The 19496-nt window shown below is 32.8% G+C and overlaps 1 protein-coding gene and 1 pseudogene across 1 annotated transcript; one reads left to right on the top strand and one right to left on the bottom strand.

Moving 5' to 3' along the window:
- The first annotated feature begins 372 nt into the window (after positions 1-372).
- Positions 373-1544, top strand: TENT5D (terminal nucleotidyltransferase 5D). The gene is given in 2 exon segments (XM_053581053.1): positions 373-1006; positions 1009-1544. Coding segments are annotated over 2 exon segments (1170 nt in total).
- A 16518-nt stretch (positions 1545-18062) lies between these two features.
- LOC128578426 (DAZ-associated protein 2-like) lies at positions 18063-18547 on the bottom strand (annotated as a pseudogene).
- Positions 18548-19496: the final 949 nt, after the last annotated feature.

The following is a 19496-nucleotide window of genomic DNA, read 5'->3' on the forward strand; positions in this document are numbered from 1 at the left end:
CTCAATGATATCTTATGATTTTTCCATGAACAAAATTCCAAAACAATTCCATTGTTATAGTATTTACATGAAGAAATATTGAGCAAGGCCACTATTTTATATGAACAGTAATTACAAATCCAACAAATTTCTGAGAATTCATTTTGCATTGAGCAATGGATCTAACAATTTTGACATAATTGTGAATTTCATTTTATTTCTAGATTTAAACATGATTATATACATTGGTAATTTAATTCCTAGTATTAGCTTGGTTTATGTGGAAGATAAGTATATTTTTAACTTTTTATGTGCTTTGCATTGCTTTTAAGATGCTAACATTATTTCCTTTCAATATTTTGCTTGTTCTCTAGTTGATCTACTGAATCCATGATGTCTGAAATCAGATTCAGCAACCTCACTTGGGATCAAGTTTTAACACTGGATCAAGTGTTAGATAAAATAATTCCAATTCATGGAAGTGGGAATTTCCCCACACTGGAGGTAAAACCAAAAGATATCATTCATGTTGTGAAAAATCAACTCATAGAGCAAGGAATTATTATTAAAGATGCCCGATTGAATGGTTCCACAGCAAGTTATGTACTTGCCAGCCATAATGGAATCAGTTATAAGGATCTGGACATTATTTTTGGTGTTGAACTTCCAACTGATCAAGAATTTCAGGTTGTTAAGGATGCAGTTCTAGGTTGTCTACTTGATTTTTTACCAAAAGGTGTAAAAAAGGATAAGATCACTCTAAAGATCATGAAAGAGGCTTATATACAGAAGATGGTCAAAGTTTGCAATAAGCATGATCGTTGTAGCCTCATCTCTCTTTCAAATAACACTGGGAAGAATGTAGAACTAAAATTTGTGAATTCACTCAGGAGACAATTTGAATTTAGTGTAGATTCCTTTCAAATTGTTTTGGATTCTATGTTAGATTTCTACAATGACAAAAATGCTAAGCTAACTAAAGAATCCTATCCTGTTATAGTAGCTGAAAGCATGTATGGAGATTTCCAAAAGCAATGACACATTTGCAATATACACTTATATATACCATAAAACCTGAAGAAATTAGAGGTGGTGGCCTTCTGAAATACAGCAACTTGCTGATCCGTGACTTTAAGCCAGCTTGTGAAGCAGAAATCAAGACCCTGAAATGTTACATGTGCTCTAGATTCTTTATTGATTTCCCTGATGTTGCAGAACAGCAAAAGAAAATTGAGTCTTATCTCCGCAACCATTTTATAGGTAAAGAAAAAAACAAGTATGACTACCTTATGACATTACGTGGAGTTGTGAATGAAAGCACTGTTTGCCTCATGGGTCATGAAAGAAGACAGACTCTCAATATGATCACCCTTATGGCTTTAAAAGTACTTGGAGAACAGAATATTTTACCCAATACAGATAACGTAACTTGCTTTTATCAGCCTGCCCCATACTTTGCTGCTGAGGGAGGGTACCCTACTTATTTTGTACCATCTGGGCCACCACCCATTTTCTTCCAACCATACCACCCAGTGCACTTTCAGGTGCCAAATGGTATGGTTTAAAAAAACACATATACAGCAGAAACTTTGTTTTAGTTAAACACCTCTTGAAAGCAGGTTTCAGAATTTTATAAAATTCAAGATCCATTTTTATTTTTTATGTAGTTACCAACTATTTTTCATCAATAACAGCTTAAACCATCATCCATCATAGTAAATACAATATCTGCAAACAACTACTTTAAATATTTTTTAAATGTTCTTCACTAGTTATAATAACTTTCAAATGTTGTGAACTACTTCAAATGATTTTCAAATCTTGCTGACTACTTACATCTTTTGAAATTGCTCTGACAAATGCATTATAGATATCTATTTTTTTGACTAAAATATAAAAGAACAGACTCATGTTTTAAAATCCAGAGGTACAGTGAAGATAAGTGTCCAAATTTTTATATTCATTCAGTTCCTCTGTTACATTCACTTTTTTTTTCTAGTGGATAATACCATTGATGAGTTTTCAGTACTTAACAGAAATGCCTAATTTGAAAAACAGATTGAAAAGACATTAAACCTCTGGATTTTGCAAGAATTTATTTTGGTTCCCAATTAAATTGGATTGGATACAAAATCCTACTATAGTTAAAGGAATGCTGGAAAAAAAATGGTTCTGTGAAGTACTTGCTATTATTAATTTATCATCTATAAAAGAAAATGATTAATATGTGGTTCTAAAATATAACACCATCACAATGGGCAGTCAATACTGTGATCAGTTATATAGATTTGTTTCTCTTGTCTCCCTGCAGTAAGTTGAAAATGAGGAACATGGCCAGCTCTGAATGTGAAAGCTTTCTCCCATCATCCATAACAAAGAGACTTTAAATGGCAAACATGAAAAAATAGACAGAGGTTTTAAGCCGTCCCATTTACCATTTTATGGCTTTTTTGAGCACTACTTTAATATGTCTGGAAATATTCAGTTTTAATATGTGAAAATATTTTTGTTATTACTAAGTGAAGCAATTTTCTCATTTTTCATGTACCAAAGATTACATACTAACATGCCACTCAAGGGCTTCCTCATGTGAAATGGTGCATAACATTATATAATTTATTCTACAATTACATACATTTGCCATATATCTTCAGTATTTACTCACTACATCAAATATGCTAGGAGAAAATCTACCAGTGAGATTAAAAACGTATATTATTCTCATGATGAAAATAATCCATCACCAATATTATCTAGGATGACAGAAGGGGAGTTGTCCTAAATTAATGTAGATGAGAAAACGTCAGTATTTTTCCTTCCTTCAGTTTTTTATGAGTTTCCATTTCAGTTTTTATTTACCATAACATTTTTCCATCACAACATGACCTGTCAGCCACATTCTGAAAATTTTTCACTTATGGACTGTGTTTAACCTGTCCTCTCTGTATTACAAAATTGGATACAAGAACTACACTAAGTATGGAATTTTCAAATATCTAATGTTTCTGAGATGTTTTATACCACAGCACCACTGGCCATCAAGATATTTTTGAAAAATTATATATATATATGTTTCACATAACCTTGAGTCTTTAAAATACTATGTGTACTCACTCCCTTCTTTGGGACAAATAAAGAATTTATGAATACTATATTTAAAAGAAAATGTAGGAGTCTATCTACCTACATACTATGTTGTCAAAAGATGATTGATTATTCTTTTTGCTCTAAAATGCTCTACTCTTTGGTTATTGGGAGTGTTTTTAGAAAAAAACTAAAGACATTTATCATTGCCAAAACAATTCTAAAAGATAGAGTAAAAGTATTTAAGAATAAAATGACTATGGTATTGATGTCACGGGGCTAGGTTTAATGTATTCCAGAGTAACATTGGACACTGAGCATCTGAGGCTATTTGAAAATATCCCATCCCTCATGTACTCCCATAGCTTCCTTTAGTCCTACTGCAAATTTAAACTCTTTCTTCCCTATAAAGCAAATTTTCCAAGATATTCTCTTAAAACTTTAAATCTTGATAGAAAAATAGCCTGAAAGATACATGGTTTTTCCTGTCATTTTAAACATGTGTTTCTATTGTTGTAAAAAAATCTCAGAATTGGTGTTTAAGACTTTCTCAACAGAGGGAATCTAAATCTGTTGAATGGGGATGATATCACTGAAGAGAAACCTATAGATTTATTTCTCACAGATTTCTTCTATAGATACCATTATCAAGCCAGGAGTTCTTCTGCTCCCAACTAACCAGAAAAATATTTATCTTTAATGGTATATGAATATCTATCCAGCACTATCCTGGTTCCCTTGAAAGGCAGTTATTAAATAATTTTGTTATTAGGATACTAAATAGGGAAAATTTTTTGATAAAAGCACGCTAGCCTCTTTGCTAAAGGAATTAATAGAGGTTATTTTAAGAATTCTTTCTAGAACATGTGTCATTCTATTACCAGACAGAAATGGTGTCTTTACGTATTTTCATCTATAGCCATTTTATTTTGTACAAATTTAAGACTGAGTCTTGGTATAGGTTTTGTTTTCCTCCTTTTCAAAAACCATACCAAAACCAAAAAAGAAAATAAGATTTTATATGGTTCTGGCATTCATATCAACGAGACAAACTTGGTGTCAGCTACAGGTACATATTATTTTAAATCAGAATATTTATGTATGTCACATATATTCACACAGTATTATCAAAATTCTAGTAGGATTGTTAACTTTTAAATATATAATAACTGATGTCCAGTTCAAAGAAAATTGTATGAGGAGGATTAACCAGTTGTTTGAATTGAGGGATAACCCAGCTAAATTCAAGACAAAATTTCAGAGCTAGAACAAGTGTGAGATTTCCCACAATACTATGACGGCAAACTGTGCCCAAATTCCATTTTCTTATATTAACAAGGTTCTATTAAAACATATTCATATTAAAGATTTGTTAAAATTTGTCTTTAAAGCCGCAATTTACTTTTAGACTTTAACAAAAACATTATGTAAAATACCTCAAGTATGATTAAAAATCCTTTAAATCAGTGGATCTATTATCTATTAGACATTCAAATTTAAAAATACTGGAAGATAAAGTATGCAATTGAGAAAATTTTTCAAGTTTTGCAGGTTATCATACTTTTCAAAATTATAGTGATTTAAGAATATAAGAATCCTCATATAGAGAGGGTTTTTTAAAATTATAATTAACTTTGTAAATTAACCTGAGAACAGGATTAGGAGATAAATGGAACTATTATTTGTAAAAATTCTCACAAAGAACATTTCAGCAAGGCATAAAACATAACATTTTAAACTATACTGGGATTTATGTGCTTTACCATTATAAAGGAAAATACATGTAATGTTTTGCTTTTAGTTGTGCTATCCTATTTGTAGTTATATTCTATATATCATAATGTTATAATTTATTGTAAGTATGGGAAATTGTATTGCTGATTGCCTCTTCCATTTAATGAATAGTTCTTCAGCACGTATACCTGGAATAAGCTAATTTGTTGGGTTATCAGTGTTTTACTCCTAAGTACTTTCCTAAGGATGCATTTTTTCTTTAATTTTTTGAGATTGAGCCAAAATATAGCACTTAAGAGTATATGCTAAATGCTATTTGGAAAGAAATTTAACATGCAACTGGTGATTATTGAGCTTAGCATATTACATTTTTTTATTGCTCTACTGGGAATGTAAGTTATTTTTACACATTGTGTTTAAGGTAACACTACACGAATTATATTACTATTTAAAACAACAAGAAAAGCCCTTTTGTTTAGATGTAGCTTTTGAAAGAGCAATAGATAATGTACAGATGAATTTTTGAGCATTTGCTTTTTATGACCCTTAAAAACTAAAATTCCTTATTCTAGAGAAAGAGTACCAGATAGACAGACCTTTTGGGACCTCAGAGCAAAATAATTAGCCTCTATAAGTGCATGTAATAGCCCAAGAAAGAAATGTCTTGAAAGGGCCCTCTTTGCAAATGTTTTCTTCTTAATTTCCAAATTAAAATTGATGAATTGAATAACCCAATTGAATAACCCAAATAATATGTCAATTTACTTGTTGTACCTTTTGGGCTGGTGGTAGAATTTGAGACATTCTCTAAAATGCTAATAAGAAGACCTTTGTACATTACAAATAGACCTGGTCTATTCATACCTGGTCCTTTGGTTCAACTAGAGAACCTAGAAGTCTAGGATTAAGTTCTTGTTTTGGCTTTGGTATAGCTCTTAAAATACTTGTGGGAGATTGGTCTCCTTGAAAATGGCAATAACGAATGATGTGAGGGTTCACAATAACATTCAGCAATTTCACTTTAGTTATTTGAGGTAAACATGAATAAAACTTGTCTATATAAAACGTAGCTTCAATCCCAAAAGGAAAAATAATAAAGATATTATCAAGTTTTTATCTTGTAAAATTAGAGTTGAAAAAGGAATTGCTATATATTTCTAGTAGTTACTTGCAAAAAGTTTATTTAAAATAAAAAAATCCTGTATTAGATACCCATTAACATTTACATTTTCTGTTTTGAAAGTTCTTACAATTTTTCACCTCTCCACAATAAAACTAAAGAGTCAACACACATATCTTCAAATATTTAAACAAGTAGGTGATTAAGTAATTTTTTGTTTTTTGAGACAGAGTCTCTCTATGTCACCCTCGGTAGAGTGCCCATGGCATCACAGCAACCTCCAACTCTTGGGCTTTAGCGGTCGCTTGCCTCAGCCCTGGGACTACAGGTATCTGCCACAATCACCCAGCTAAGGTGTTTACTAATTTTTGAAGACTTATAAGTAAACTTTTTGAGCAAAAATATTTCTACATAAATTATTTTCTTTATAATTTTGGGAATTTTGTAGAATACCTTCGGACACAGAATTAAATGCCTTCAAAAACCAATGTTTGGTAAGGCAATGAACTTAATAGAACTATTGCCATATTACAGTTCCACATTTACTATAAGTTAAAATGGTTTCAGATAATGTCAGCAGGTAAAAAGGGTAAATTATAACAGTTTTTAAGGTTACAAATTGACATAAAAGTACTTAATAAAGCTTTAAAAAGAAAGGCTTTATCATCTTCTAGGTAAATAATATATGTACCAAAATAGAAACCATTCCAGGAAAGTTATATGGTTTAGAAATATAGAGGACTAAATGTATATGATATAAATAGATTTATATGAAATTCATTTCCAGTTTACTAAGTCAAAGAGAGTACCTCTGTAAAAAGGGATATAGAAATCCTGGTAATTCTGCCAGTTTTGTTTTTTCAAAGAGCAAGTTTCTAATTCCTTCTGTTTTCTTCCACAATTTCCTCATTTATTAAAATGACACCTCTCTGTGCTCACAGTGATAAAATGAAAAAAACTGTGATGTGTGACTGAAATTTATTACTTTTTATGTTACAAAAAGAATGACACGATTGCAGGTTAAATTTCTAATTAGGGGAAGAGTCTGGAAACGTTATAATTATTAGGTAAAATTGTGTTCATAGATGGTTCCATTCTAGAAAATAAAGTTTCCATGTGTGCATTTTAGAGAATCTAATTTTAGGGGTTCAGATTTTAAAAGATTTACTAGGATACACTAACAACACTGATTCAAAGGCCTTGATTTTGTTCTAGAGATAAGTATTCACTTTTCAGGTCTTGAAGAATCCTAGAATTCTAGGCAATGAAAAGTGAAGAAATCATTTACTTGATATACTGTATCATTCAGAGTTCAGACTAGTATAAATCATAAACTATTTATTTTAAGTAAGAACCATTCAAAATTATTTTAAGCCTTGTGTGCTTATGTGCTCTTGTATAATTTTTTAGAATATTTAAAATGTTTTAAAAGATGAGAAGTTGCATTATACTTTGGATTTGAATATATAAAAATTATAATTCTAAATATTTAAGCATTTTAAAAACAAAATATATATGTAAATTTAGATTTAATACATAAAATGTGTCAAATCATACAAATTTACACATTTTTAAATTCCTATAGATTTAATGTTACAGTAAAGTATAGAACTATCAATAAATGATTCACCTTTTATGAATTACAATTCAATATATTGGTTGAATAATTAAATTATTCGCTTCCTGTATTTTGTTCAAAAAGCTTAACTATTTTTCAATAATCATTAGAAATAACCTAATTGGTTATCCAAACTTTCTATATTTTAATCCAGTATAATTGGATGATACTCTCTTGCAGCTATGTTTTCAATTTTCCTTTAAGTGCTTTAACACGGTTTAGCTTTCCAATTTACAAATGACTGATGGTAACCCGTAGGTAACATGCCAAACTCTAACTTAATCTTTACATAAAAATATTATGGTATTTTAAAACAAATCCCATATATTACTTCTGAAAACTACATCCACTTTATAGTCATACACAACCATTTGATTTAATTGAAAACTAACATTCTCTTTGGCATTATGTGACTAATTCTTTAATTCCACACAGTCCCTGTTTAGACTGAGTGAAATAAGTGTTAGTAACTTTTCCTTCTAGTTTGATAAATATAAGCAACTAGAAAATTCTTTCTTTGAAGTTCTTCTGGACATTAAATTTGTGTCTCAATATTTAAAACAAAAACTTAAGGCAACTATTCAGATAATTCAGACCTAAAATATGTTACTAAGTAAAACCAAATGGACCTAAATTGTAAATGATCCAAGTCATTTAATTACTATGTTTTCTGTTATAAACCAGACAAAAATAAATAGCATATATTACAAAACTCCTACAATACCATTTCACAGTGTATAAAACAAGTTTTCTGATAAAGAATAGAGTTTATATTAGAAGGTCTGACTTCAAAACTAAGCAAACACATTGGATCTGTAAGTATTTATTGTAAAGATGTGTTTCAAGTTTCAATTAATTTAAATATAATTGTCTAAAGAAAAATATCAGTGAAAGGAATCATTGCCACTAAATGGTAAATGAAATGGAAACATCTAAACGTAGTTGCCCAGAACCTAGTAAATTGTTGATATTATTTCCTACATTATTACATCAAAAAGAAAAGCCAACATTGTAACATGAAATAATTCAACTTTTCATGAAAGCGATGGATATAAATGTACCTTTATAATGGTTTTAGGTGTCTTTTTAGCACCAGTTTTAGTCTTTTAGTGAAAAATGTTTGAAGTGTTCTTAGGAACTTACTATGTTTCTATAAATGAAATTTTTCATGAGTATTCCCATAGTGGGATGAGACATCTGAGTAATGATTGAAATGTCCAAGGTTGACTGAAACATTTACCTTTGCTTTAATGTTGACTATATGTTAAATTAAAATAATTTTTACCATGTTAGTTCTCATTATATAATTCTGAGGCTTGTATGTACTATTTTGGAAAATATGCTTTTACCATTGACCGAAAATTAATGTTACATGAACAGTGCCCCATCTTTTTTGTAGAAATTATTTTTAAAATGATTATAATAATTGTACTCTTTATTCATCTATATAATTCTTACACCCATTTCATTTTTTTTGTCTTGTGATTTTCTTCATTCTCTGGATAAAACATTGTAGAGAATTTCTAATTAGAATGAAATCAGTTTTGAAATAAAATCACTGTGAAACATGCAGCAGTATACCAAGTGCAAAATAAGTAAATGCCTATTATTGCAAAAATGACCCAATGGTTTACAATATGTTTTAAAAAAGTAATTAGAAATTTTACCCTGGAATTTGTATATAATCCCCACTGATTTCATTAAAAGCTATATACTTGGAGCATGGAAAAGGATTGACTTTCAGTATATTATAGTTAAATTGACTTTTATTATTTATGATAGATTAATGTTAATCAAAAGATAACACCATCACATAGCCTAATTATAGAAATAGTTTGGATTGATTTCACCAAAACTTCATTTAATTTGACCTTGGTTAAATTTTACTTACAAATCTCCTTGCTCTCAAATAAGTGGTACCTACAGCACATTGGATGAGACTATAGTTGGTGGTGAAATAAATAAAATGACAGGATCATCCAGAGAAATGGTTCAAAATGATGTGACACAATATTGAATATACCCCCTACACACATCAACATCACACATTTTGCGGATCCAGATAGTATATCTATTCATATCTGGATATGCTGATCACATAGCCAAGCAATGATCATATGGAATCACTCTACAAAGTAAAAAAAATTAAAAGTTTTAAATAAAGCCTTTATTAGAAGCATAAAGAACTATGGTAAAGGAAATTGGGGAGATAGTACAACACTCATTATAATGTGCTTGAAATTTGAACAGTTTTAGCAACTCTGTAGAATATTACGTATCTGATGTAAATATGGAACAATATATCAGTAAATACCCTTATACAAAAGGGTATTAGGGTATTTTCTCTACATAATGTAAATTACAAGATTACTAAGGCTTGAAGTAAAGTAGATGATTATAATAGCAAACCAAAATAACACACTGACACAATCCAGACAGTTTTTTAATCCTTTAATATGTAAGGAGAATTTATGTGTTTTCTGGTAGTTCAAAGCATAGGTAGTACCATCCACACTTACATAAAAGTAGCCAACTTTAGATATATTAATAAATTGTGGTAAATAAATGTAAGCCAAAAATATCCTTGATTTTATCAAAGGATATTTTACTTCTAACATGCCAGTTAAATAACAAGTGATATTTAAAAAAACACATCATCATATTTATGTAGTATATTTCATTAAGCACTGTAACATAATTTTGTTATTGAACATTAATAGAAATAAGATTCATTTACTTTGAGAAACCTGATAATAATACTATTAAGTAACTTTTATTTTATCTATTTTCTGATTAGGTTGAATTATTGCTGTTCTTGTCTTGTTACTATAATTATGTTCTCATATCTAACCCAATTGGGTCTGGTCCTTAGTAGGATTATCTGACACTTTCTACTTGCATGATTTCTTCAAGGGTACATTTTGTTTTTCTTAAACTTTGAGCAATCTTTCCACATATTTAAAAATAAAATTGTCTTTAAAGACAAATAATGAAGAGTAGCATACTATTTCCCATTATTCCTCACACTAAGTTCCATTACATAAACATATAGACTCTCCCAGCTGCTTCCATGTCCATCTTTTATCCTGTGTTATTGCAAAATTTTTATTTCTAAATTATTAGTTACCATGGAAATAATTACAATATTAAAAGTATAATTTGATAACATGATTGAAATGACAAATTGAGTCTCCTTTAGAATATCATTTTCCCATTCTGAAAGAGTGTACTTAATTCTAATATGAAGGCAGTAAATGATCTAATGCAAGGTAGGAGAAAGGGAAGGAATGAATAGGTAGAGGGTAGGGGGGAGGAGGATGAGGGATTATGGTGTATAGCACATATCTTCAGACCAGGACACAATTATAAGAGGAACTTTACCTAACAAATTCAATCAGTGTAATCTAATTCTTTGTACCCTCAATGAATCCTAAATACTAAAAAAGAAAAAAAAATACATATATATATGGGAAATGAATCCCCCACTTTTTTTCAGCTCTGCATTAGAGACTGACTTCCTCAACATCCTTGCAAACAAAGATACACAAAATTACCAGGTACTTATTAATACACATTAAAGAGGAAAATCGCTTTCTAGTTTCAAAGGAAAGTTGTAAATTTTCTACTCAGATGATCATATCTGTGAACAAAGACAGTTATGTTCCTTCCTTCTGAATCAGTATGCCATTTTTTTAATTAAATCATAGCTGTGTACATTAATGTGATCATGGGGCACCATACACTGGTTTTATAGACCGTTTGACACATTTTTATCACACTGGTTAACATAGCCTTCCTGGCATTTTCTTAGTTATTGTGTTAAGACATTTACATTCTACATTTACTAAGTTTCACATATACCCTTGTAAGGTGCACCGCAGGTGTAATCCCACCAATCACCCTCCCGCTGCCCCCCTCCCCCATCCTCGCCTCCCTTTCCATATGATGCAGCCTTAAAGAAAGATGGAGACTTTACCTCTTTCATGTTTACATGGATAGAGCTGGAACATATTCTTCTTAGTAAAGTATCTCAAGAATGGAAGAAAAAGTATCCAATGTACTCAGCCCTACTACGAAACTAATTTATGGCTTTCACATGAAAGCTGTAACCAAATCAGTATACCTTTTAATTACTTTTCATGTCTTATTAAACTAGCTAGGACTTCCAGTATGGTGTTGAAAAAGAGTGGTGAGAGGCAACATCCTTGCCTTATTCCTGATCTTAGCAAGAAAGTTTCAAACCTCTTAACATTAGGCATGATGTTTGCTGTGTAGGGGGTTTATATATTCTTTATTAAGTTGAAGCTTCCCTCTATCACTGATTTGCTGAGAGTTTTTGTCATGAAGGAGAATTAGATTTTTTCAAATGCTTTTTATGCATCTATTGATATGGTCATTTTATTTTTCTTTAGCCTCTTGCTTTGATGGATTACATTAACTGATTTTCAAATGGTGTACAGTTTTGCGTACCTGAAATAAATTCCATTTGTTCACAGCATATGATTCTTTTTATACATTATTGGATTCAGTTTACTAATATTTTGTATCTATGATCATGAAAAATATTGTTCTGAGTTTTATAGTAATGTCTTTGTCTGGTTTTTGTATTAGGGTTATGTTTTACATCACAGAATGAGTTAGGAACTATTTATTTTGTTTTTATCTTCTGGAAGATATTGCAAATAATTGGTATAATTTCTTCAATGTTTTATAGAATTCATCAGCAAATTTATGTGGCCATTTTGTTTTCTTAGCTGTTACCTCAATTTCTGTAATCATTATAGACATATTCAGATTGTCTTCTTTTTCTAGTTTTTTTCAGATATGTATTTCAAGGAATTGGTCCATTTTATCTGGTTTACCAAATTTGGGGGCATAAGGTTGTTCCTAGTATTCCTTTATTAGCTTTTTAATATTTATGGGATATGAGATGGTGTATCCTTTTAGTGCTGATACTAGTAATTTGTGTCCTCTATACTTTTTTTCTTAGCCTCACTAAAGGTTAATCAATTTTTATTGATGTTTTCAAAGAATAACTTTTGGTTTAGTTGACTTTCTATATTGATTTTCTATTTGTATTCCATTGCTCTTTGATCAATATAATAGTGGAACATTTATCATTGTTCTGTATATTTCTTCTGATTTCTTTGGATTTAACACAGTCTTCTTTTAAAATATTTCTAAGGTGAATGTTTAATTATTGATTGTAGGTCATCTTTTCTAATGTAACCATTAAGCTAAAAGTTTCCCCCTAAGCCATGCTTTTGCTGCATCCCACAAATTTTGATAAGTTCTGTTTTCTTTCTAATACAGATCAAAATATTTTAAATTTCTATTGATAATTGTTCATTTATGTATTCACTTTTAATGTGCTAATTCATTTTGCAATTATTTATTTGCAGTTATATACCAATTATTATAGTATACTATACTACACTGTGGAGAATTCAGGGATGACATGCCCTCTAAAACCTCACTTTTATTTATTTATTTATTTATTTTTTTTTGTAGAGACAGAGTCTCACTTTACTGCCCTCAGTAGAGTGCTGTGGCGTCACACAGCTCACAGCAACCTCCAGCTCTTGGGCTTATGCGATTCTCTTGCCTCAACCTCCCGAGCAGCTGGGACTACAGGCGCCTGCCACAACGCCTGACTATTTTTTTGTTGCAGTTTGGCTGGGGCTGGGTTTGAACCCGCCACCCTCGGTATATGGGGCCGGCGCCCTACTCACTAAGCCACAGGCGCCGCCCAAACCTCACTTTTTAGAGGAGAAAATGGAGCATGTATACTCAAAACTATAAAACAAGGCAGAAGTGTTATGTTCTCTAAGAAAGGAACAACATTTAATTGGCTTTACAAGGAGTAAAAGATCACTTGCAGCTGGAGAGCATCAAGAACAGCCTCATGAAGGTAATTTGGTGTATGCAAAGCTGAAACAACTAGAAAAATTTAAAAAGAAAAACCTTCCTCATATGCTTACAGAAGTCTCTACATAATTACATTTTCTACCATTGGAAATTCTCAGAATACCATGCTTTCTGGAGATGTCATACAAGATATTATCCATATGTTCATTTTGCCCATATGTCACATTGTCCATATGCTCAATTCCTTCTGTGAAGAGAAAAAGAGTCACCTTGGGATTTTTTTTTTAATATATGCTCTTTTTATGAATGTGAAGGCTCAACTTTATTTGTTTTATTATATTATATTATATTATATTACATTATTATTATTATTTTGCAGTTTTTGGCCGAGGATGGGTTTGAACCCACCAACTCCAGCATATGGGGCCAGCACCCTACCCCTTTGAGCCACAGGCATCACCCTCACCTTGGGATTCTTAAGACAGCTTTTATTGTTGCTATTTTCACAGAAACTTATTATGATAAGTAATTTAGAAGCATGTTTTATGTTTTTTGAAAATGTATCTCCAAAAGATGTAAAGATTATTTATCATAAACTTAGCTTGAGCCTCTACAGTGTAATTGTTGAAAAAAACAATGTAGAAGTGAAATAGCATAAACTGTTAACACATATCTCCTTTTTCCATCTCTGATTTTACCTGCAACTTCAATTCCATTCCATGATGACAGAAACAAACAGCCTACATATTCCTCTGTGTTTTTGCCTAATGGCTTTCTTTTGTACCACAAGAACTTATCCCATAACAAGGTTCCTCAACCTGGACACTTCTGAAATTTTAGGTCGAGTACTTTTGTATTGTGAGGGCTTTCCTGTGCACTATAAAGTGTTGATTAGCATCCTTGGTCTCTACCCACTAGATGCCACTAATGCATGCCCTGTCCCCCATTCATGACAACCAAAGTTGTTTTCTTAAAATGCTAAATATCCAAGAAGGGTAAAATTGCTCCAGCTGAAAAATCGCTCACCTATAAACAGAACAACCAAAATGCCTGCGTGTTAATGACCTAGGAAATAACCCTCAACTAAAGAAGAAGGCAAGTTGGTCCCCTGTATGATGAGGCAAATTATAGGAGAGTCCAAAGATAAAGAAGGGGACTGGAATCTCACTACCCATAGCAATACCTGATCATGAAAAATGAATTTTTATGGGCTTACTCTTCCTTTTCCTGTCTCATTTTCCCAATGTTTTTACTTGTATTTCATGCAGATAGACATTCAGGAGGTGATGATTCCACACCACCTAACTGACCTACCTGATTATATTGCTTGTCTCTGGGACTGTTTTGGGGAAATCTTAATTAAGAAACCCACTGCAAAGTAGAAACTTCTTGATTACATTGTTAAAGTATACAAAACATTTTTTAATTTATTACCGTAACTAATGAACTTGGAATAGACTACAGAAATTCATGTGAGGAGGATTTTGCTTCTTCAGAAAAATGGCAAATCATTCTAACATTTGAAATGGTGTGATCTCATAGATTCTAGAGAGACCTGATTATTTCCCTCTAAATATTCTCTTTATTCAAAGTTGTTTTGATAACTCTAATTAGCAAGATAAAGATGTAATAAATAGTGAAAATCTTGTCATAGAGAATGCTGCTAGCATGTATTAAAGATAAAAAAAAAAAGTGAGCTTAAACTAAGCCAGGAACAATGTAGGCAGGAACCAGGGTTCAAAAATCCAAATCCAAGGAAATCTGACCAATTATTTATAATCTAGCTCAAGCTTCATGACAGAAAGGTATCTAAATTAAGGAATAGTTACTTATTGATACTTTGGCCCCTAAATATGTTTCAGGATAAATGGAGACTCCAGAGAGTCTTTGATGCAAATGTGTGAATATATACTAGTGGAGAAGGGAATATTTTCAAACTTATTTTCTGAAGCCAGAATTACCCTAACACTAAAGCCAGATGAAGACATTACAGGAAAAGAAAATTATAGCACAATATTTCTGATGAACATAGGTGAAAAATATCTTCGATAAATACTACTAGTAAACTAAATTCAACAACTCATTAAAAGGAACATACACCATGGTCAATTGGAATTTCTCACTGAGTAGAGGACACAACATATGCAAATCAAAGGAACACTTATACTTTGTTGGTGAGATTGAAAATGAATAGAGCACTTTTGGAAAGAAGTCTGGAGAATCCTCAAAGAGCTAAAAGTAGACTCCCCCTTCATTTGAGCCCACAATCCCATTATCTGCACTAGAGAATGAAAACATCATTTTACCATAAGGAAATTTGCAGTATTATGTTTATCATAGCTCAGTTCACAATTGCCAAGATGTGGAAACTACTCAAAAACCCATCAACTCATGAATGGATAAACTATAGTATATGTATACCATGGAATACCATTTAGCCATAAAGAAAGATGTAGAATTTACATGTTTTATATTTACCTGAACATATTTGAAGAACATCCTTATAAGTAAAGTCTCACACGAATAGAAAAACTAGTATCTAATACTCTCAATACTAATGTGAAACTAGTAGATGGACTACTACATGTCCACTCAAGAAAAAAAAAATTGAGTAGGATGAGGGGGCCAAGTGAAGGGGAGGGGAGAAGGAATGGGGAGAGTGATTGATGAGCTAGTCACCTGAGGGGTGCCCTATAGAAGTATATGGCTCACCTCCTGGGTAAAGGGCTTGACTACAACTTGGACTTTTCCCTAACAAATATAAACAAGTAAACCTAATTGTTTGTAACCTTTATTAATCTAAAAAATCAAAAAAAAATGTGATACTCCACGTTAATAGAATGAAAGACAAAAATAAGTGATCATTTTAAAAGATGCAAAAAAAAAAAAAACAAATTTACCACAGCCAACACACTTTATTTTACTTTTACTGATAAATTTCTCAGTATACTAGGAATAGAAGGAATGTACCTCAACAAATTAAGGGATTTACACAATCTATGCATGTAAGAAAATTGCACTTGTAACTCATAAATTTTCAGAAAAAAAGGGGCATATGTGACAAGCCCATAGGTAATATACTCAATGATAAAAAATAAAAAGCTTTTCTCTAAGATCAGGAAGGAGAAAAAGATGCCCATTCTTGTCACTCCTATGCAGCATAATACTGGAAGTCCTATCCAGTGCAATTACGCAAGGACAATAAATAAAGGAATCAAAATCAGAATGAAAACATATTATCTCTGATAGCAGATGACATGCTATTATATGTAGACAGCCCTAACAATTCCACACACACACACCCAAAACTGTTCAAACTGTTAGAATTAATAAACTTAATAAAGGTGTGCAATACAAATAAACATAAAATTTATTTGTATTTGTATGCACTAATGGTGAACAATCTATAAAAGGAAATAAAGCAACCCTACTTAAAAAATTAGGACTAAGACATCACCACGATACAATCATCCATGTAACCAAAATCCACTTGCACTGTAAATCTATTGAAATAAAAACAATACTTAGGAATGAACTTAACCAAGAATGTCAAACATTGATGAAAAAATCAAAGGAGACACAAAATAAATGGAAATACATGACATGCTAATGGATTATAGGAATTAAAGTGTTTGCACTACCCAAAGCTATCTCAAAATTCATTGCTATCTCCCATCAAAATGCCAATGGAATTTTTTACAAAAATGGAAAAAACAATACTAAAATCCATGTAGAACCACAAAATACCCAAAATAGCCAAAGTGATCTTGAGAAAGAAGACCAAAGCTGGAATCATCCCACTTCTTATTTTAGCATATATTACAAAAGTACACTAATTAAAACAGTACAATATTAACACAAAGACAGAATATAAAGCAATGGAAGAGAACAGAGATTCCAGAAATAAACTCATGCATGTACTGTCAACCAACCAATCTTATAAGTGTGCCAGAAATACACAATAAAGAAATTAAATTCTCTTAAACAAATGATGTTGGCAAAACTGGATGTTCACATGTAAAAAATAAAATTGCGTCTTTAACTTTCACCATATATCAAAGTCAACTCAAAATAGATTAAAGATTTTACATAAACCTAAAGCTATAAAACTCCTAGAAGAAAACATAGGGGAAATATTTCTTAATATTGTCTTTGGCAATGATTTTTTTTTTGCAGTTTTTGGCCTGGGCTGGGTTTGAGCCTACCACCTCCAGCATATGGGGCCGGTGCCCTACCCCTATGAGCCACAGGTGCCGCCCAGCAATTTTTTTTTTTTTCATAATTTGGAAATTTTAATTCTTAGAAAAATCAATGTTCTCTCCAAACCTACTTTGATGTTTTATTACTAAAAGCAAAAGACCAGTATTGCGCAGTATTACTACAGAGAATTAAAGGAAGATCCTTAGGGCTGCTTCACCTACATTCATTTTATTAATGGATACCTCCTCTACTTCAAAATACTTTAAAGAGGTACTGCTACCATTACATGATTCCTTATAAAATTTGAAAAGTGTCTGAAAGTTTGGGCACCAGTAAGACACCCCAACAACATGTGTCTAAACTGCCACTTTAGGATACTATGATTAAAGCAGTTACATTATGAGAAGTGCTGAAGGTAAATGGTATCTTTCCTGGCACAGAAGTGGCCTTGGTTCCTCATCAGATGGTGTATCCACCATCTGATCTGCCCTGAAGAAGTTTCCTTTCCTCTGAGTTATGAGAATGTTGGCCCCCTGCTTGACTCTCATTGGGAGGGATTCCAGGACGTGGAGGAAAAATATTGCCAGCAGTAGCCCCAGCTCTGAATCTGGTGCCTACATCATAACCTCCTTTCACTAGCACAGTTGAACCAGGTGGATTTATGGGACTTTCTGGATAATAAGCCATAGTGATTGTAGAAACAAAAGGCCCAACAGTCACAGACTAAGCCATGGGAATATACAGTAAGGCATCACAAAATGCAGTTGATATGCTGGGGTCTGTGGCAACCCCGTGGATGCACAAAGTTGTTGATAAAGCTCTAAGTAGGCAGGTGGAGCATCAGTATAGGGTGGAGCCTAAGGAAAATACAAGTTCTGAGGGTATACTGGATTCCCAGGAGGCTGCATAGGGAAGGTTGGCTGAGTTGGATATTTGTTGTTCATGGTGGCTGATGGTCCCATTTGGCTCAGCATCATGGATGGTTATTTTTTCCTTCCTATTTCTATTACAAGTCACTTACGTGTCCTGGCAATGATTTCTTAAATATGACACCAGAGAGACATAGAACAAAAACAAAAGTAGATAAGTTGAAATAAATAAAATAAAACATTTGGGGGAGGAGACAAGATGGCAGAAGCAAGCTTTCCACAGAGGCTCTCGTCCTGAAGGAAAGTTAAGGGATGAAAATTTAGCAAGTAACCTGATGGATTTGAGCAGCACCAAGAGAGATAAAGTCGAAGAATGCACATCAACCCCACTGAGGAGAGCTGCGACCACAAGGACGCAAACAAAAGGTACAAAACCCATCACTAAGCGGACGGGAGTCCCCCATCTCCCATCTGATCGGTTTAAGAGCTCCACAAACAAATGGGCAGAAATCAAAGGCCCTCCCACTACACTCCACAGGAGAGCCTACCCCCCCCCACTAGGGTGCCAAGGCATTATCTTGCCAGGCATAAAACTGTAAATATCCTTCGCATGCAACCCTGAACTCCCAGCCCTCCCTGGGCAGCAATACAACCAGGCATAAAACTGAGTGGAACTGTGTGAGCTCGCTGCCGGTGGCTCTGGGCTCCCAGCTCTCCACACCCCCCACCTCACTCTGAGATCTGGAGACCTGAGCACCAGCAGTGCCGGGCAAAAAACTGAGTGGAACCGAGTGCTCACTACCAGTGGCTCTGGGCTCCCAGCGCTCCCTCCCTGCCTCACTCTGTGATCTGGAGTGCTGAGCAGCCGTGGTGCTGGCAAAAAACTGAGTGGAACTGAGTGCTCGCCGCCAGCGGCTCTGGGCTCCCAGCGCTCCCTCTCCACCCTCCCTCTAAGATCTGGAGGTCTGAGAGGGCGGCAGTGCCGGGCAAAAAACTGAGTGGAACTGAGTGCTCGCTACCAATG

Source organism: Nycticebus coucang, chromosome X, assembly GCF_027406575.1.
Source record: "Nycticebus coucang isolate mNycCou1 chromosome X, mNycCou1.pri, whole genome shotgun sequence".
In the NCBI taxonomy this organism is placed as follows: domain Eukaryota; kingdom Metazoa; phylum Chordata; class Mammalia; order Primates; family Lorisidae; genus Nycticebus; species Nycticebus coucang.